The sequence below is a fragment of the Rhipicephalus sanguineus genome, chromosome 3 (assembly GCF_013339695.2).
Source record: "Rhipicephalus sanguineus isolate Rsan-2018 chromosome 3, BIME_Rsan_1.4, whole genome shotgun sequence".
Taxonomy (NCBI): Eukaryota; Metazoa; Arthropoda; class Arachnida; order Ixodida; family Ixodidae; genus Rhipicephalus; species Rhipicephalus sanguineus.
In genome coordinates this window covers 113,580,211-113,600,752 of record NC_051178.1, presented here as the reverse complement: position 1 = coordinate 113,600,752, position 20,542 = coordinate 113,580,211, and the positions used below count along the sequence as shown (strand labels likewise).

At 46.9% G+C, this 20,542-nt stretch overlaps 2 protein-coding genes across 7 annotated transcripts in view; both read right to left on the bottom strand.

Moving 5' to 3' along the window:
• LOC119386962 (L-sorbose 1-dehydrogenase) overlaps nucleotides 1-20,542 on the bottom strand; it is a 531,651-nt gene that overhangs the window by 258,539 nt on the left and 252,570 nt on the right. The gene's annotated exons all lie outside the window — the stretch shown is intronic.
• Nucleotides 6,031-20,485, bottom strand: LOC119386964 (leukocyte elastase inhibitor A). Its single transcript, XM_037654255.2, has 3 exons — nucleotides 20,123-20,485; nucleotides 10,854-11,621; nucleotides 6,031-8,395 (listed from the first exon to the last, which is right to left on the bottom strand). The coding sequence occupies exons 2-3, from the start codon at nucleotides 11,444-11,446 to the stop codon at nucleotides 7,747-7,749; spliced, it is 1,242 nt and encodes a 413-aa protein (XP_037510183.1). The 5' UTR covers nucleotides 11,447-11,621; nucleotides 20,123-20,485; the 3' UTR covers nucleotides 6,031-7,746.

The following is a 20,542-nucleotide window of genomic DNA, read 5'->3' as shown; positions in this document are numbered from 1 at the left end:
TCACTAGAACAGGCCAAATCCCAGTGATTCGTACAGTTATGCTGTAAGCAAGAGAGCAAAAAAACATAGATTCAACGTAACCGTTTTTCGCGAAATATAGATTGTTGAAAAATGGGGCTTCTATTACAAAGTATGTAAGCTTCACTAATTTAAAAAGAGCTCATAGAAGTTTTCAATGTGCCCAAGAACAAACCACCTTAACTCAAAAACTTATACACTGAGTGTTTCTTAAAACATTTATTTTATGAAAAGCTACGCGGGCGGTCCGATAAGTACTTAGCCTTCAAAAGAAAAACAAAAATTTTGGAATGGTGTCGATTTATTTCTGAACGTAGTTCCCTTTCAACTCTATACACTTGAACCAGCGATCCTCCAACTTCTTGATCCCGTCAGAAAAATACGTGTTGTCCTGAGCTGCAAAGTAGGCTTCTCTGGCGGCGATAACTCCTTCATTCGACTCAAATTTTTGTCTGGCGAGTGACTTTTTCAAGTTGGGAACAAGAAGAAATCGCTCGGGGCCAAATCTGGAAAATACGCTCGATGGGGCACCACTTCGTAGCCCATTTCAACCAACTTGGCCGTGGCGACGGCGCAGGTGTGAGCTGGCGCGTTGTCATGGTGAAAGGGTACCTTCTTCTTCACCAAATGTGGCCGTTTTTTTTCGCAATTTGGCGTTGAATCGGCCCAGTAATTTGGCGTAGTAGGGTCCTGTCCGCGTTTTGCCCTTCTCAAGGTAGCAGACGAAGATCACACCTTGAGAATCCCAGAAAATGGTGCCCATCACCTTTCCGGCCGATGGGACAGTCTTCGCCTTCTTCGGAGCAGGTTCTTCGGGTGCAGTCCACTGTTTCGACTGTTCTTTGGTCTCTGGTGTGTACCAGTGGATCCATGTTCCATAGACGGTCACAAAACGACGCAGGAACTCCTTCGGATTACGCTTAAACAGCTTCAAACACTGCTCTGAAGTGGTCTCACGGACGCGCTTGTTGTCCGGAGTGAGCACACGCGGCACCCATCGTGCCGGCAGCTTTCTCATGCCCAAACTTTCGTGCAGGATATGACCCACGCGGTCTTTTGAGATGCGTACTGTCTCAGCTATCTCGCGCACCTTCAGTCGGTGGTCTGCCAATACGAGGTCGTGGATTTTTGCCACGTTATCGGCCGTGGTAGCCATTTGCGGGGCCCCTGGGCGAGGCTCATCAAAAACGGACGTGCGACCACGTTTAAACTCGTTGAACCAATTTGTGACGGCTGCCATCGAAGGAGAAGACTCACCGTAGACGGCATCCAGTCGCTCTTTGATTTCGCTGTGCGATTTCCCTTCCAAAAACAAGAATCGGATCACCGACCGATATTGCTCTTTTTTCATTTTTAACGGACACACGAAAATCACCTACTTCCTGAAGCAGCCAAAACAAAACTGCGAGTTCGATTCGACTGGACCTTTGCATGTGTCCCCCTAAGAGAGCGTACTCAACGTCAGTATATGTCTCATGCGATAGCGTCGCGCTCTCAAGGTGAGGCTAAGTACTTATCGGACCGCCCTTGTATGTGCGTATTGAATGCGACATTTGAGTGCCGTGTGTACAGTCTTTTCAGTTGGCATGGAGGTGAGATTAGGTTTGGGCCATCATTGCACCCTATGGAAAGTGAACTTCATAGAATGCTAGAAAAGGTCAGCTTGAGCAGCTCTGTTCATATTGACAGCTACCTACGTCCTAAAAATCAGAATTTGCTTTGATATCTATGGTGAGCACCTGGGAGGAAACATAAATAAGGTGGCATTAATTCATTGCACTGAGGTGCTTAATCCTTTCTGGGAACAATGGCTAATAAAAATATAATGCCAGTGAGCACACCAAAGGGGCTTTGCTACAGATAAGTTTGATATTCAGAACAGCTTAAACATACTTAAAAACACCTTAAACTGAATGGTCCTTTGCAGTACATTAAGTTTTATGGTGTGTGATGAAAAATAGCGCGAATAAGCGTAAGACAAGACGAAGAAGGCTACAGCACAAGCGCATACTGACAACTGAACTTTTATTAGAAAGACGAAAATATATAGGAAGCCCAAACCACATGTTCACCACGAACAGAGCCAAAACCCCCAGATGTGCGCATCCAGGTATCTTATCCCTGCCTTATTTAACGCAAGGGAAGGCTTTGCCACACAGTCATCTCCAGCTTTCAAAATGAAAAAAAAAAAGCTTCAACGAGCTCACGTGCCGTCTGGTCCCTATCACGTGCGACCACTTTGGCATCAGACAAGCGAGGAGTACACCTACACTCACGGCAGTGCAGGGCCAAATTTGAGGAAGGCTGACCATTCAAAGATCGGCGGTGATCTGGCAGGCGCGCATTCAGACAGCGGCCTGTTTGTCCTATATAGCATTTACCGCACGTGAAAGGCACCTGATACAAAACTCCCTTGACACAAACCGAAGGGCTGTCCCTGTGTTTCACCTTACATTCATGCCATTTCTGCACAGTGTTTCCCATCCCTTTCTTGCACGGTGTTTCCCATCGTCTCAAGAAGGTTGGTGCTAGATATGATATTGATGTTGTTTTTTTCGGCTAAGAATAAGCTTGGTAGAGTATGCGCCGCGGTTGAAAGGAAGGTGGACGGGACTGCGCAGAAATTGCATGAATGTAAGGTGAAACACAGGGACAGCCCTTCGGTTTGTGTCAACGTAGTTTTGTATCAGGTGCCTTTCACGTGCGGTAAATGCTATATAGGACAGACAGGCCGCTGTCTGAATGCGCGCCTGCAAGATCACCGTCGATCTTGAATGGTCAGCCTTCGTCAAATTTGGCCCTGCACTGCCGTGAGTGTAGGTGTACTCCTCGCTTGTCTGATGCCAAAGTGGTCGCACGTGATAGGGACCAGACGGCACGTGAGCTCGTTGAAGCTTTTTTTTTAGGGGCGAAGCTCCTTAAGGCGGCACCCGTTCGTCCCTCGTCGTGCTCGTAGTAGTGAGTAACAAGTCTTACGCTTTGACCTCCAAGGTGGTGCCGGTGGGAGATTTCTCCTGTGCGTTGTTGAACAATAAAAAGTTCGCAGCGTGCGCGTTAACTAAAAGCCGAATTCTTCTGTCTCTCATTCCCCATTAGCAGCCATTGGCATGTTCCAGTAGGAAACGTTAGTAGAAGTAGAAGTGTAAGTGTTAGCTAAAAGCCGACTTCTTCTGTCTCTCATTGCCATTAGCAGCCATTGTTTACCTCCAAGGTAGTGCCTGGTGAGATTTCTCCTGTGCGTGATTAAACAATAAAAATTTTGTTCAAAACGCCGTTGATTGATGAAATAAACCAACGAAAGACGCCAGATGTTTTGTAAAAGCAGAACGAAAGAACGCAGATGTTTTTCTTAAAGTGTAGTAGTAGTAGTTGTATGTAGCCACCTCGCCCGATCGTCAACGGGCGAGGTGGACCGGCAACGGCGCGAGGACCCTGCCGTACGAGAGTTAAATCACACTAAAAGACATACTTTGCGGGCGATACACTCTAGTGAGCTTTCAACTTTTCGTCTTAATGTACATGATAAGAAATATTTCTACGAAAACGCAAGGCACACCTTGAGCAATATGTTTGGTTTTGGGACGCTAAATGGAACCATGAGGCGATGCGAAGCCGGAGCACTTGCACGATCGCGTTCCGTTGGCTTTCGTTGGGCATGCTACCGACCTCGCGTCGTGGAACGCGCGTCCTGTCTTCCCTCTAGCCTTGCCTTTAATTCGCACAGGGCGAGCGGGGAATGCGGTCGCTCTTGGCGCTCTTTCGCTCGGGAGCGGACTTCTTCCTTGCATTTCACCGATCACAAGTGATAATGAAGGGACCACGTAAACCAACAGTACAATAAATGTTTGATGTTTAATATATACACGATGTTTCACACTCTTTATATTATGTACTGGGCGCATTTCACGGAAGAGTTTCACGGTTTACAGATGATTCCCTCCGTAGCTTCGCCCCACTCATCATCATTCACCCCGTGGATATGCTGTGATTTTTTTTTCATTTGAAAGCTGGAGATGACTGTGTGGCAAAGCCTTCCCTTGCGTTAAATAAGGCAGAGATAAGATACCTGGGTGCGCACATCTGGGGGTTTTGGCTCTGTTCGTGGTGAACATGTGGTTTGGGCTTCCTATATATTTTCTTCTTTCTGACAAAAGTTCAGTTGTTAGTATGAGTTTGTGCTGTAGCCTTCTTTGTCTTGTCTTACGTTTGTTCGCGCTATTTTCATTCATCATGAATTACCAACTCGCCAAACAGTCTAGTCTTCTAAGTTTATGGTTTATGGGGCCTGTCATAAATGTATAAAGTTGCCCTGAATAACAATAAGTAAAAACGTAACCCGCTAATAAGCTTCTTTTTCCACATTTCTTGTTGTTATTCAGTGTAGATTGCCACATGTGACTGAACATATTTTATTATTGAGGGGGTTAATGTTTATCTGCAACCTTAAGAGTGGCTCAAAACAGTGCGCTCGTTATATTATGGTGGAAATGTTATAAAACTGCTACATGATAAGGCTTTACATTGGGATGCAATAAACTTCTTTTAGCACCAGCATGATACCAGCAAGCTTCTTCTAGGGCCGTGTGTTATCATGGAACCTGGATCAGAAAGAATTGTATGCAAGAAACAGACTGTGTGCCTTGTGCCTGGATGTTCCGTTGAACGTGGACTGATTCTGTGTTTGACCTTTTTGTTTCATACTTGATCTCGTATCCGCATGCGTTTGGACAAACTTTAGGGTTGTTGCAAACCATCCTAGTAAAGAACAACACATTTGAGCAATGCTTTATGTGACATCGGCTGAAAGCTTTGTTGAAGCAGCTGAAGAGCTGCCTCACGAGGACAAGCCACAAGGCTGACCTGGCTGTAAGCTGAATATGCAGGTTTCGTGTTCATTCCAAGTGTGCTGATGTTCATCGTACTGACTTGTGTACTATAGTTTACTCATGAGTTTCTAGTCTGGCCTTGCATTGCCTGTATGTGCTGTACTTGTCTCCATCTCACCATGCTGCAAAAGGTCTTCTGGAAAATAAAGGAGTCAAAAGTGTTTTCCACACATCTTACTGATGTTGTACTGCCAGCCGGAATAGCAGGCCTTGTTAGCAGTACTGTTATGCTGCGAGTAGTATTTCATAGGGTTGAGTGCCATCAGCAATAGGCTTCAGCTTTCAGATCATGCCCATGTGAAGCATGGGCGAAAGCTATCACAATTGTAGCCTCACATAGATTTCGTAACATTGCGATTTTCTTTTAATATATATATATATATATATATATATATATATATATATATATATATATATATATATATATATATATATATATATATATATATATATATATATATATAAACGTTCTACAAAGAGCGTTGAATAGGGCTATTAAAACTGACCTAGCTGCTGGAACTATGATCCAGCTAGTAAGTGGGACGCTGGAGCGCGTAGGGCCCAGTGCAAGTAACCGAACACTGTTCCGCATAGCTGAGCTTTATCTGGAGCACTAGCTGCGCCTACGTAAGCGGAACTTTTTTGCAAAAAAGTTCCGCTTACTAGCTGGAACTTATCTGGAACTAGATTAAGAGTGTGTAACCTGTTGTTCAGTTTGAGATCCAGTATTCAGGCTTAGCGTTACCTTTATTACTACGCGCTTTACCTGTCGTATTCATCGTAAACAGTGTCAACAAAAAAAACAGTAAGGAAACATCTTTTGACGGATTTCATCCACGTGAAAAACTGTTGAATCGCTACGCTTCTATATTTTGAACGTGCTTCGGCACAGCGCATTTTCTCTGGGGTCCTCATCTGTGGCCTCTTATCGATTTCAAGCGGGGTAATTCTGACTGTCGCGGAGCTTCTTTTTTTTTAAACAGTGCTGCGTTGTTTTCAATAAAACACACGGACGACGAGTTCCTCAACACAGTCGCGGCAATGCATTGCTCTTGACACAGAGAAAGCACATTTCTGAGATACTCCCTGTTGAAGAAACCTGACGAGGAACCCAAACAAATAGTGTACAACATCTTTTATTGTGAAACAAGCACAAACAACATGAAGGCACGCAAGTGTCCACGGAACGGCTAATTGTCGACGCTAAAGGAACACGACAATGGTGAAGGCTGGATTGGGGTTATTAAGCGAATGTGGATACTTAAGGTGGATATTAGGCGAATATGAAAACTTTTGTTTTGATTCTTTTCTCGGCTTTGATTTCTGAAGCAATCGCCAATGTTGTTCACGATGTTGTTCGCGCAAACATTCACAAATACTCAACACGAACAACACAAGTGTCGGCAACGTATACCTACAGAACGTGGAGTAGGTTCACAAGCACTTAACTAAACTACTTATTGCAACAGTTTTCTTACGGACACGTTTACACACAAGACGTCACCATAACATTTAAAAGCGAAATCACGTGGCAAGATACGTTTAACATCATCATACGCAGCAGACACTCTGATCATACCTTAACATAAAAACTTTCATCTTCAGACTCACGATAATTTCTTGCGTAATAGTTGCACACATATAAAGATCTTTGGCAAAGTACATGGGTATGCGAAGTACAAATATATGTCCTTTAAAGACATATGCAAAGGTAGTAAGTTTCTACGTAGACTTGTAACATTTATCATTTCTCCAGAAAGGGACGGCGCTCGACGTAAACTAGCAGCGATGCGAAACACACCTGTATCAACTTTAGTTGTGAAATATTGCATCGCACTTTAAAATGTACAGACAGTTATCCACATATTTTATTGCAGTTACATTACACGCGTATTTACAGCTAAATAGCGGCACAGCCGCTTTCGTCACAGCGCTACAAAACATAGACATAAAAAGTAATTTTATTGGCAGGCGTGTCCAGCACTGTCCCCACCTCAGACACCGATGGGAAAAGAAGCTCTGTTAACGACACCTTTCCTTTTTACAGCCTCCTTTCCTCTACCTCCTGCTTATCGTGTTCTGTTCATTTCAACATGCTACTAGTCGATCAATCTTATGCCTTCATAAGACCAACTACAACCCCATCTTATCGATCATTTCTGTGTTCTAGCTGGCTAACTGCGTTCATATGAAACAATTTTTCAACGAAGACCGCTAACTGATACACAAGCACTAGATTTTCTCGGCCCGTGATGCCTCGTCAGCTACTTCTTTAGAGCCACCTGGCATTTTTTTTCATTCAAGATTATACCGTCTATTGATAGTGAAGAAGATTCACAAATTGAAGATTTTGCGAATCGGTTTTAAAGAGGATTTGTCGGATTGCTAGCAGCGTGAACAACATTCCTCTTAACCTGCCCCCAGCCTTGCTGGCACTGACAGATTTATGGTCGACGGTAAAACTTGAAGTAGATTCAACAAGCAGCTAACGGTTAGTCCGTTTCCGAGCGCAGCAGTAACGTATAGCGTAACGAGACTTTCAACCTTCTGAAGGAACCCTCGACAACTTTGAGCTTCGGCCTTTGCTCCCACTGTTCGAAAGGTCACAATATACGTCCATCGGCCACATATCTTTCTCAGTCAATATAGATCGCAAATACTTTATGAGGGGTACCCTGCTAAGTACACCCGGCGCAGCCTCGTGGTACGCGCATACAGCACGATACTCTCTTCGAGCAGCAGCACTGAGGCGTCACCCGTCAGTGGGCCTGCACTTTGCTTATCACCAGCGCGTAACATTATACACACTCTCGGACTGCGAATAAGCCAGTCTTGGGTCTTCTCAGAGGTCAGTGACGCGACCGACGAACAGCAGGAGGCCTGTCGGCCTGTGCTTGATGGCGAACACGAAGGGTCGGTCGGCTGAAAAGCGGGGCGTGCCGATGCGGCTCACGATGATGGCCACCGTCGAGGCGCTCGCCACCGTGCCCTTCTCGTCAAGCTCAAGCGCCGCGCCGTGGTGCACGTCCTCGACGTACAGGCCTCCCTCGGCCTGCATGCCACTCAGGTCGGCGTGGTGCTCCGAAAAGAGCGCCTTGACGCCCAACTTCTTCAGGGGCTCCTTGAGGTCCAGGCTGCTGCGCACCGTCAGCTTGGGCAACTCGACCTCGATGGAGCGCAGCTCGGGCCTGGCCGACACTAGGATGTCTTCGAGCCGAGACTCGATGTCGCTCAGGTCCTTCTGGGTGCGACGTCTGGGCAGGGCGAGCACGAGGCTGCTCTCGCCCGTGTAAGGGAGCTCGAGGACGTACGCGTTGCCCTCGTACGCCAGAGGGAACTTGCCCTTGCCGCTCATCATGCGCACGGGGGTGTTGCGCGTGGCGCCGCGGAAGATGCCGTCGAAGGAGTCGTTAGGGTTGAACGCCTTTTCCCAGACGCCGCGGAAGTGGACGGCGTTGAGCAGAAGCAGCTTGCTCAGAGGGTCCGGGGACCTGCGCGTGAAGGAGAAGCTTGTTTAGCTAGAAAAATAAAAAAACTACGGCCTTACGTACAAAAAAAAAAACAATATTTCACTCCGAATGAATGTTTTTCCACTTGCGCTAACATGCTCATAAATATAAGTAGGTCAGCACTTTCGAATTGTCCGCCGCTTCTGGGGTCGAACCTTCGACCTATTTTGTTTAACTCATGTTTCATACTATCGGACTATGTTCACGCGTAATGGTTTCCCCATCAATGAAAGAGCATCGGGACACCTCGCACGTGGCTATGTTTATAGGCAGGGCCTGATCTACTGCTTCACCATCTACACCCCGTTGATGCCAGCCCTTTACACCCCGCACTAGCCCGGGTGTAAAGGGCTGGCATCAACGCGCTGCTGGAACGAGTGTACAAAGAAGATGTTTAGTTTTCTTTTGGTTCCTTTTTTCATTGTAAACCTATTTATTGCGCATGACGTAAAGCGCATCGTGTTTCAGATGAAAACACATGCATGTAATCTTTTGTAATAGTATAAAATGAGGTGAATGTTCGCTCTTGTACAATCTGAGCCTATAGTTCAAGCATCTCCAGCTCATGCTGAATAAATGACAAAGCAGTTCGGGAATGGATCACATAAAAAGACAGCCCGATTAAAACGATGTATATGTCAATGCGTGCGATGCGTTCCACAAGAAGTAAAGTAGTTTATTTCTTAAGATGCGTGAATGTATTTTATAGTGCAACTACACGTTCCTTCTCTAGCATTAGGTCCGAAATCTGCATGTGTCATGACGGGGACTTCGTACAGACCAAATGAACTAACAACAGATATATTCCGTGCACAGTCGGAGCGAATTTCTTCCATTGATAATGTTTCTCGATAACGCACAGACCTTTGATTGTACACCAAACGTATACAAGGCCGTTGTAATGAGAACTGTATAGCGCATAAAAAATATAAAACGAGCAATACCGCGACGCGAAAGTTTCGCAAGAAAGACCTTGCAGTGCTCTTTTAACTAATAGAATTATCGTGCTCCTGGTGACTATATCAAGAAAAGGCGAAACAGATTATTACTGCATTTGCTCCAGAAATACGCAATTATTACTTGTATCCACTGCACGGACGTTCGGATAGTATGCGAATTCTTCTCAAACTACTAGCTTGAATAGATTACTAATACTCGTTCTCTCGTTATCTGAATGAACGGCGTATCACACGTGAACAAAGCTGATATTGCGTGCCCACAGTTTCCGAATAAGCTCCCAGTTCGAACGTGTTCGTCCCACACTTAGTGTTCCCGCCCACAAGTGTGAGACGTCTTAAACGCCGTTTTCTCGACGCCCACTACGTCCTTAATGAGCGCCCTGACACTCGTAACACGGTGAGTTCGGTTTTTTCCCCCTGCCGAGCCGGATCTCTATCGTCGATGGGCTGTTACATAAGCGATAAATGCTGCTTTTCCCCCGAGTGTTGAACGCATGACGGCATCGTGATACTCTCACGATCCGCCGCATACGCCTAGACGAGACACTTACGTAGGGCTGAATATTGCTGAAGCTCGTCGATAAAGATCCCGGCTTACTTTGTAAAGACTAATGTGGACGACGATTTTCCAGGAATCCCTGCAACCGTACACACGCGTTCTTTCATGCACGTCTCACGTTTGCCTCATTCACAACACCCACCTCGGATTTCCCACCAAGAGTAGGAAAAGTATTTTACTCTTTATATGATTCGCCTCAGCGATGGCAGTAGAAAAACGAAAGTGATTTCGACTGAGTTACTTGTGTTTAGTTCGTTTTAGCCTCTGATTTATGTCTTACAGATGCCCCGCACAAAATTTAGCGTTGGTAGCCTGTCGGCTTCAAACACGTGCATATATAAAACAAAAAGTGAAGTAGGGTTGTAAGCTGGGCTTGTTCCTACATATTGATCTTGGGTGAACTACGCGAAGACGGGACAAGAAAGTGAGGTGACAAAAAACAACCGCGCACGTGACAAACTGGGCTTGTGCTTGTTTGTCAGCTTACTTTATTTGCCGTCTTCGCGCAGTTCATCCAAGTTAGATGTATAAAAATACGTCATCAAATTGCTTGTTACAATTTCGAAACGTACATGCTTCAACGTTCTCCTTAAACTGTCGCGACGGTTGGCACTCTTAAACGGTGCATCTTTCAGATTCTTGTTTTTTGTAATAAAAAAAAGCAGCCTTACCAAGGCAAATACATCCTGCCTCCATGGTCCCTGTTCTAAAAGAATGCTTGACTACACGCCAGAACCTAAACTTCTCACAATCTCTGGGCATTTCAATTACATTCCTTCTTTTCTTTTAGCATCAAATGTAACTTATGAAAACAGTTACCCTCTGCCATGTCAGTTCCTTCCTTACAGATGTAGCAATTGGGAGCGAGGGTAACTTTTCAAATAAATCATTTTTCTCTAAAGGCCAGCGTCTGACTCCTCACCTTCGCAAGGCGTCCTTGATGCGACCTCCAGTGAGCCGAGACACTTCGCCGTTGACTTTGCTGAGCAGATCCTCCGAGCGCGAGAAGTCCACCTCCATGACACCGCCGTCGTCCAAGTACTGGTCCAGGTTGGCCCGGTACTCCGGAGACACGGGGTCTCCCGCCCGCGTGAGCGCTATGCTGGTCGAGGCCAGCTCGCTCGAGCTGGTCAGTAGGTGCTTGGCGAGCTGGCGCTGCGCCGCGAAGGCCGCCGCCGGGTCCTCGAAGCGATCCACGGCCAGGGCCCGGGACAGCTCGGCGGCCGTCTCGTTGCGAGCCCCCAGCAGAACCATGGCGAGCACGCGACTCAGACTCCACGGGGAGAAGAAGAGGTTCCCAGTCGCGCTGGCGTTGGCGTACGCCCGGTACAGGGCCAGGCCGAAGTCGTTGCTGGCCTTCGCCACGCCTTCGGGCACGATGTCGCCGGGACCCGGCGCTCCGCCATCAACGAGGTTGTTGGGTTGCCTATTGGCAGGGCCGGCTAGGCAATGGAAGACGAGGCAGGAGCCGAAGACGGCGACGACCGCTGCTTTGCGAAGAGTGGTAGACTGCATCTTGTCCCGTTGAAGACCGGGGGTAGATTTGAAAGACCGGCAACTTCTTAAACCGTCGGCCGCAGTGAAGTCACTTGTACTCTCCGAAGAACGTGGAACGGCTCTGAACGAGCTTGACACGATTACGGCGTCGACGCCTCCAGTGACCAGCCAGGAACGAAGGACGAAGACCTCCCTTGCGAGGAGAAAGAAGAACAAAAACGGTGTCAAGAAGAGCGTGCCACAGACAGCGGGCGTATGGCGTTTGCTGCAAGCCGGCCGGCCCGTTAATACCTGGGCCGCAAAGCACCGGGAGAGAAGGAAACGCGAAGTGTGTCTGTGCTGTGCGTGTATGTATGTATACGTGCGTGAGGGGAGCGCCTAATCGAGAACCGGTCACGTGTGAGGGCCCAGCCCCCGACAGAAACGTACACGTGTGTCGCCCTTCGCGTCATCTCCTCGCTCGGTTGAGGGAAAACTAGAATTGACTATCGATACGGTGGCAGAGACACGGGTTCTAAAGAGGGCATGCCCAGCGCGTCACGGAGTGGGGTGACGTCAGAGGCGTCTGCTGTGGCCCGCGTTTTATGAAGTTATTCCCGCCTGTCATGCGTGCTGTCAGCATCGCCCGCCCACGGCTTAGGAACCGCGAGTAAGGAGCGCAAGAAATGTGGGCCGCGTGCAAGCTTGGAAAAAGCGAAACTGAAAGTTTGGCGCAATTGTATGACTGACAGCCGCAAGGCGGAGTTCACTTCTGTTGCGACTCTCGGGGGTAATGGTCATGTCGGACTGGTGACGTAAAACGCAGAAGAAGCGGCAGTCTTCTTATCACGCGAGCTGACGGCTCCTCTCTCTCTCTCGTCATTTCCTATTTCGCCTTTTAAGCACTTCAGGCTGCAAACGTGTTACGTTGTCAACGGGATGAGCAAATTATGCCGTAGCTTTCGTTGAGAAGGGTGTAGCTACAACAAAGAGACTGTGAGTCGTGCCGAATATTTAGCCCTTATCTTTACTACGCAGTTATCTACTTTATACTTTCAAAAACATGCTTTTCTATTCCTTTTCTTGTGATAAAATGCGCTAATGTGACTATTGGATTACCTTAAAAACAATGACCTTCCTGTCTTTCCTGTTTCCTAAAAGCAAAGAACAGTCGCGAGTTCTCACTGGGTAGCGTTCGTTCACGCATTGAACATGTGAATCCATACAATAATGGGCAATTCACTACGGTAACGCCAATTTAACAACTGATAGGAAGAAGAAAAAAAAACGGCAAACTTCGGCGATTCGTTCCGCTGAGAGCTCATCAACTGCGTCAGCAACACTTTCCCACAGTGCAGATAAGATAGCAGTGCTAAGCTCGGTTCCTGCTTGCTCTATAGCCGACATCCTGAACGCAGGTGAGCCTGAAAACATTCACACATGCCAGTCGTTCCAGTCACTTTTGACAGGCGCGCGTTCCATTTCACAATAACAGCGCTTCCTTGTCAATGAAGCTAGTCCCAGAAGTGATGTTGCCTATAGCCATGGTGACCGTTCGTGACATATCGGCGTAATTTTGACTAGCACACTTGCATGAGAGCCAACATTACCTCTAGCGGCCAGATCTGTAGTCACATCACGCGGTTGTCTTGAGAAATCGCTCATAGAAGTCGCTCTAGTAAAGAAAGTGATGTCGCGTTTCAATCCGTGAGTACTGTACATACTGCCATTATCAAACACACGTTTGGCGAGCCTAATTTCAGACCATGCATCAGACAAATCTTACGTTCCCTCTAAGAATGGCGCCTGCACATGCGACGAGTAGTCCGCCCGTAGTTTTGCACCTTTGTACTACGCTTGTCATATAACGGTGCGTGCTTACATGGTGGCATAATGAAGCGTAGCGATTCTTTATTAAGGCTAAAGCATTAGATGCCTCATCAAACATGAAAATTGACCGTCATCCCGCGGCGTCGGCGTCAACAAGATTGATGCGAAAAATTCTCATCACGTGACGGCGTCATCATGACGTCACAGTTAATCAAAATTTGTGACAGAACCATGACGCCATCATGTCGTCACATAACGTGACGTCACGTCATGACGTCATTATATGACGTCGTTGCTTGGTCAAAGGTGGACCGATCACGAAGGAAGTACGATCTCAGGTGAGGTGCGGAAAACTTGGAAAATACGAAGATGACAGACGGCTTTCGCCGTCGAGTCGCCTTAGTTTCTTTTTTTCTTTTTTCTTTCTTTTTTTTAAAGGAAGACGAAGGAGTGGTTGACTCTCTGCCGTGAGCAGCGTGTACCTCACTTTATGACGTCCCGACACATCTCCTATTGTTGTTAGACTGTAGTTATGTAGAACCACGGCGGCAGCATTTTGATGGGGACGAAAATAAAAAGAAAAACCAGCAGGTGGAAATTAATCAGAAGCCCCCCACTGCAACGTGCCCCATAATCCCAACGTCATTGTGGCACGCAAAACCAGAGCAATTATTATTATTATTATTATTATTATTATTATTATTATTATTATTATTATTATTATTATTATTATTATTATTATTATTATTATTATTATTATTATTATTACAGAAAAGACCATACATAGCAGTGAAGGGCCTCCGGGTCATTGCTGAATCATCGGCGACGAAAGGGTAGACGAAGTCGCTTGCCATTTACCCAGTATAAAGTCCAGCGCGTAGCTATACCATAACCAAGGTCTAAAGCAACGCGGTAATTTCGCATACTTTTTTTTTATTGCGATAGTTGCCCGTCACAGTACATTCTCATACTGAAACTCACCGGAATACGCCAACCCATTTCCTTGATCCCTGATCGCTGCTTCTACTACCTTACCTGGTGTACCTTGACGCGATGCAACGTGCCGCTTGTGGTTGCGCGTCGCTTTTATATATCGCCTACTGTTCTCGTATCGGCGTGACCGATTGTATCTTGCGCAGCGTTCGTGATTAGCGACGATACCGTAGAATGTAATTTCCCTCTTTGTAAGGATAAAAGTCAGATATTGTGTGCCGCTTTGAGAAAGTGGATGACGGAGCGCTCACTAAAGAAAACAGAAATACTCGGACCGTGGCTTCCACCGCCATCTGCGCTGAGGGCCACCCGCCACGGTGGTCTAGTGGTTATGGGGCTCTACTGGTGACCCGAAGGTCGTGGGATCGAATGCCAGCCGCGGCGGCCGCATTTTCGATGGAGGCTGAAATGCTTGAAGGCCGTGTACTTAGATTTAGGTGCACGTTGAAGAGCCCCAGGTGGACGAAATTTCCGGAGCCCTCGACGACGGCGTCCCTCATGATCATATCGTGGTTATGGGACGTTAAACCCCGACCACTATTATGATATTGCTAACGCGCTTGAGGGCGACATAAGAATGCTTCTGCACTTTCTGCGGACAACTATAAGCTCTGTGGCCGTCATTTACAGGACGATGAATGCTGGCGTGTGCGCGCGCACCATTTGTTCTTCCTCTTCTTCTGCGTATTTTATTTTCGGTTTGTGCCCGCCTCCCCTCCCCCAGTGTAAGCAAACGAATTAGGTGAAACTTTCATTTCTCTGTCTTTTTTGTTCTCTTTCTCTCTCTCTGTAATTTTCTATAAAATGGCACTGGTAGTAGACAAGCCGTTGTGGTTAACTGTTTGTGTAGCGCATTGTGAGGCTTGCCGGTATCATCAGCAGCAGCAACCTGACCACACTCACTGCAGGGCAAACGCTTCTCCTGTGTTCCGCCAATCAACCTGGTCCTGTGCTTACTGTAGCCAAGTTGTACCCGCCAACTTCTTCATCTCATCTGCAAACCTAACTTTCTGTCTCTCCCTAGCGCGTTTGCCCTTCCTTGGAATCGAGCCAGTTACCCCTGATAACCAGCGGTTGTCTTGGCTTCCCACTATATGCCCTGCTCACGCACATTTGTCCTTCTTGATTTCCACTAAGATGTCCTTAACACACTCGCTTGTTTCCTGACCCACCCTGCTCTCTTCTTGTCCTTTACCGTTACACCCATCATTTTTCTTTCAGTGGCTCTCTGCCTCGTCCTCAATCTTATAATAATATTAATAATAATATCTGGGGTTTAACGTCCCAAAACCACGACATGATTATGAGAGACGCCGTCCTCGATCTAAGTTAAAACGTTCTCCGTAAGCCTCCAGGTTTCTGCCCCATAGGCAAGTATCGGTAAGATGCAGCTGTTATATACCTTCCTCTTGAGGGATAGTGGTAGACTGCCATTCATGATCTGAGAATACCTGCCAAATGTACTCCGCCCCGCTCTTATTAAAGACGATAGTCTTTCTTGGAGAACTTAAACGCAGAAATTTTGGTCTGTCTTTCTGTCTGTCTGTCTGTCTGTCTTTCTGTTTGTCGGCACGTCCAATTCAGCCACTCGGCCAAAGTTGAACCACTTGCCCAAGGGCCAGCCGTCTTGAACTGGTACGGCTGTTCATACTTGTGAACGTTGTCGATCAAAAAGTAAATATCATGCATATCTGAGGTGCAACATCACTAGGTAAGTATTAGGTGACGTGTTCCTTTAATAGAAAATGCATACATACGTAATTTTAAGGACCCTAGTTTCTTAAGCTGCGCTGAAAATGCATAAGAATGGAAGCTTGAGCGAGTTGGTATGCGTTCATCTTTGTTGAAACAGCGCTCACTAGGACGACGACGAAGTAAAAGAAGGCACAGGACAGGCGCTGCCTGTGCCTTCTTTTACTTCGTCGTCGTCTAGTGAGCGCTGTTTCAACAAAGCTGAAAATGCGACTTCGCTGAAATTTGCCTTCCTCCGTGCCCTTCGCACGAGCTCATTGTTGTGTTTCGGTTTCGGTTCTGTATTGCACTGTACGAATGCCATGGGTTGGTGTTGAAAAACTTTAGTTTTGAGAAGGCCAGGAAGGTGAAAAAAAATATTTAAAAAATGAAAAAGCAGCGTTGTGGGCGGCCTTCAGGCTGCCGGATGCGGGCGCCGCTCTGGCGTTCCTGTTTTGCCCAGGCGACGTGTAAATAAAAGAGTGTGTGGAGAGTACTCGTTGAGTGCGGACGTTTCTCTGCTTCAGCGCTTCGCGCCAAACCGCGTTTTCGGGCTGGCTGGCGTCCCCGCCGGTCGCGTTGGTCACCGCCCGTCTTCGCCTGCTGCTGCGCCGGGACTACCAGCACGCAACACAGCACTCATGTTTCCCGACGTATTGCCAGATGGCGTCCATATCTCACACAGCGCCTCTTCTATCCTCTTTACACGACATTTGCAGCGAAGCACGCAGATACGCGGCCAATTTTTTTTCTGGTTACTTCAATTTCCACTACCTGTCCTAAGTAGACTTATTCCCATTCCACTTCCGGTTGCTCGATACCTATCACAACCGCTGTCTTTTTCCGAGACTGTTGAACCATACTTCAGCTTCCCACATATTGATTTCTGATTCATCCTTCTGTCTTGTGTGTCCGATTCACTAATCATGCTTCGCAATTCGTTCACTGAGTTACTAAACAAGGCAACGTCATGAGAAAATCGCAGCCTATTAAGGTATTCTCTATTTACTCTTATTCCGAACTGTTCCCAATACAGGGCTCCGAATTCAACCTCCTGTAAACACACCGTCAATAGCATTGGGTAGATCGTGTCTCCCTGCCCTACACCCTACTTTATCGGGATTTTATCGCTTTCTTTATGGAGGACTTCTGGTGGCTGTGGAGCGGCTGTAGTTATATATTCCAGTATTATATACGGTTCGTCTACACCCCGATTATGTATTGCCTGCATGACAAGCTGCGATTTTGACTGAATCACATACTTTCTCTTAATCTGTGAAGGCAATATATAGGCGTTACTTATATTGCGCGCATTTCACTATAACCTGATTGATAGTGTGAACATAGTCTATCGTGTAGTAGCGCTTATGAAATACTGCTTTTTTTCTTTGGTTGATGGAATTCTAAGGTGTTTGTTCCTAATTTTAGGAGCGATTACCTTTGCAATTACCCTGGAGGTAACGAACAGTAAGCTGATTGGCTTGTAATTTTTAAAGTCCCCGACGTCCCCTTTCTTATGGATTAAGGTGATTTAAGCATTCTTCCAAGATTCTGGTACGCTCACACTGAAGAGGCATGCGTACACAAAGCCAGTATGTTTACATGGAATTTTGAAGTCTAAGACCTTCATTTCAAGCGCATGAAACGGAAAAGTTCGTGTCGGTTATTCTCTTAAGCTACCACTGAACGTAATCGCATCGTGCCTGCCTTCGCTCTACTAACGATAACGACGTGTGGCCGGTTGAACGCCGTGTACTTCGCGCCACCGTGGGCTGACAAGAATAGCGCTCGCCTGGAGCTATACAACGCGCCACCGTCATTCGATTCCGGCTGTACGAGGAACGAGTCCCCCCGCAAAGACGCGGAAATGAAAAATGTCCAAGGGGAATTCTACCACTCTGTTCTGCAAGACGCGCCAGACTGCTTCCGTGAGTTGTACGAGTTTTACGCGACGTTTATCGTGAGCATGTAGACAACTCGGCATGCGTTCATGTAAGGCGCACCTCGTCGCAAACAACTCATCCCCGTAAGGGAGACAGCTTCTTAAAATTACTCAGTCCTGAAAAGCTCGCAGCATGAGGTTTCCTACGAATATAGCTGCTCGCCACAAATGGTGCGCTTACGGTGGCTATACAAGCGTGCATGCTGTCTTCAGCATGGCAATGATACGCAGTACGTGGATTTGCCCAAGCTTTTTCTGGGTTCAGACGACCCTGTGATTTTTGCTATGTGGTCATTTTAAACGAAATTGTTGAGTTATAAAAACAGAACTCCGCAATGGTCAGGTACGTGCTCAGAAACATATTGCCTTGATGTGTTTAAAAAATTTATGAATTGTTCGAGGTATTTAGAAGCGAACATAATAATAGTGTGTGTCCAAACTAACGTTTGGGCAACGCTTTCCTTTAACCGTCACAAATTTCAAACGCTACGCTGTTGTACACTGCAAGCGCTGGATTCTACTGCGGGAGCCAGAAATGTGTCATGTTCGCCATGTATTAGACACCACCTATTATCGCAGAAGGACGTCTGAAGCCACAAGCCCGAAGAATAGACAAACAATTGATTGCACTGCCCATCATTTCTACGGTGTATCTGAACAATCACAGCTCCAGAATATGTGCTCGCTTGTAATTGTGGAAAACTGGATGGGACTGCATGGCTCATTGTTCTTTGACGTATTGCAGCATAATTTGCTGGGCGTTTTTTCGTTAATGATAGTTACCTACCTGTAGTATCTTATATGAATCGATGGTCGTAAACCATGTCACTCTCTAGCAGTGCTGACTGCTATGGCATGCAAGAAGTCCTTGAATCAAGGGGAAAGCCGGAATCGACCAGAGTTCGTTTGTAGGATGACCGTCCAGCAACCAACGACGTCCCTGGCGACCGCCAAGGGTAAACGTCGCATATCTAATCTTAAACTTACGAGTCTTCTTTACGAAAATGTGATAGCTTGAGAAGAAGCGTTAACTGCGCTGAGTGCCACGTTTCTTGTCTTGTAAACGAAACTGCTCTTATCGCCTCGCACGCCCTCAAGGCAGTCATAAGAACAGCCTTTAGCACTGACCGTGTATCTATGTAGACCTATCCTGTTTCACTAATCAAGAGTGCATCTGGTGTCAAGGGCTGAGCTGGGGGTTTCGACTTCCGCCAATCCTTGTAAAAACATGAAGCGCCTTGTACTTCCAAGGGTTACTTTCACGAATAGTATATAACAGCAAGGATACGAACTTCCTGAACCAGTTTCTTATGCACGACTTCATCCCCTGACGCTGTATCATCGGCCTACACATTACTTCTGAGCGATCTTGAAGACCCCTTGGTTAAAAACTTATCCTGATTCTATGCTTTGCATTTCCGTAGTTTTATGAAGCAAACATATATAGTCATGTAAAAATGCATAGGTACAATGAAGACACTTCCTGAGTGATTGGAAAAACAACAACAACAAAACAACTCTCACGTTCTAGACTAAGATTCTTCGCCTTTATGGTCATGAAGTGTACCTTAGAAACGATGTTTTAGATCTTTTTATTTTTCTGCCAGAAGTAAGGCATTAGAAAATGAAAAACTGTCTTCTACCAGGCCGAGTAATATAGCCTAAAACTAAGTCCCGTATGTCTGCTTGAAGCCCCCCGCCTCGCTCACAAACTGTCACGGGCCTGTAGAGCGCCTGCAACAAAGGCTGGCTTCTCTCATTCAACAGGAAGGCGACGCGTCACCACACTCAGGCATCATATGATGCCTGACTGTGGGTGTAATAAAGGAAACGTTTGGTTTCTCTACGACAGGCAGCTAACTCACAAGGAAAGTCGCTCAGCGATCATCACTGACATCGCGTTACGTTTTCCTCCGCACTCGCCACCCGATTGACAGTCACACCCAGCATTCGCCGCGGCAACTGAAACGTACACACCCTTTTGCGGCTGTCACTTATGTTGTGACTTAGGCACAGCCGCATCACAGAAGGTCCTTGCGTACTGTTATGACCATCGCTTCGAGTGCGCAGCAAAACCACAAGCAAACAGACATCTGAGAAGAGCGACACCCGTGCAGCCCCCAAGAAACACGACCATCTTTGACATCATATGGCGCAAACGCATCGCGCGTAGCGTAGCACATGCATGCGAGCTAAATACTGATCGGGTACGCACTTACCTCGAACACGTTTGCTTGTAACCGCTCTCGGCGAAAGCTTAGTCCTTCACTCGAAAGCCGGGCGAGTTTTTCCTCTTGGGTACGCGCACTATACGTTCGTGTATAGCAGAGCCGATGTCATCCGGGCCGTCAAGGCAGGACGGCCGAGTACGATAATAAAAAAAGTTCCGCGTAGGGGAACCGAGCAGCCAGAGGAGCGGGGCAGGCGTCAGATGAGGAAAGAAGACCAGGCGAAAAAAATAACGAACAAAACAAAACGACACGCTCTCGGTGTAGTGGGCGAGCGAGTGAATCCTTCGCGCACGCAACGCGACGTCGACGGCTGTACCACTACGGTGGCAGCGGCGGCGGCGGTCAACAAGGAGGGAGTACGTACGGCGCTGGCGACGGCACCAGAGACCGCACTAGACAGACCCGATA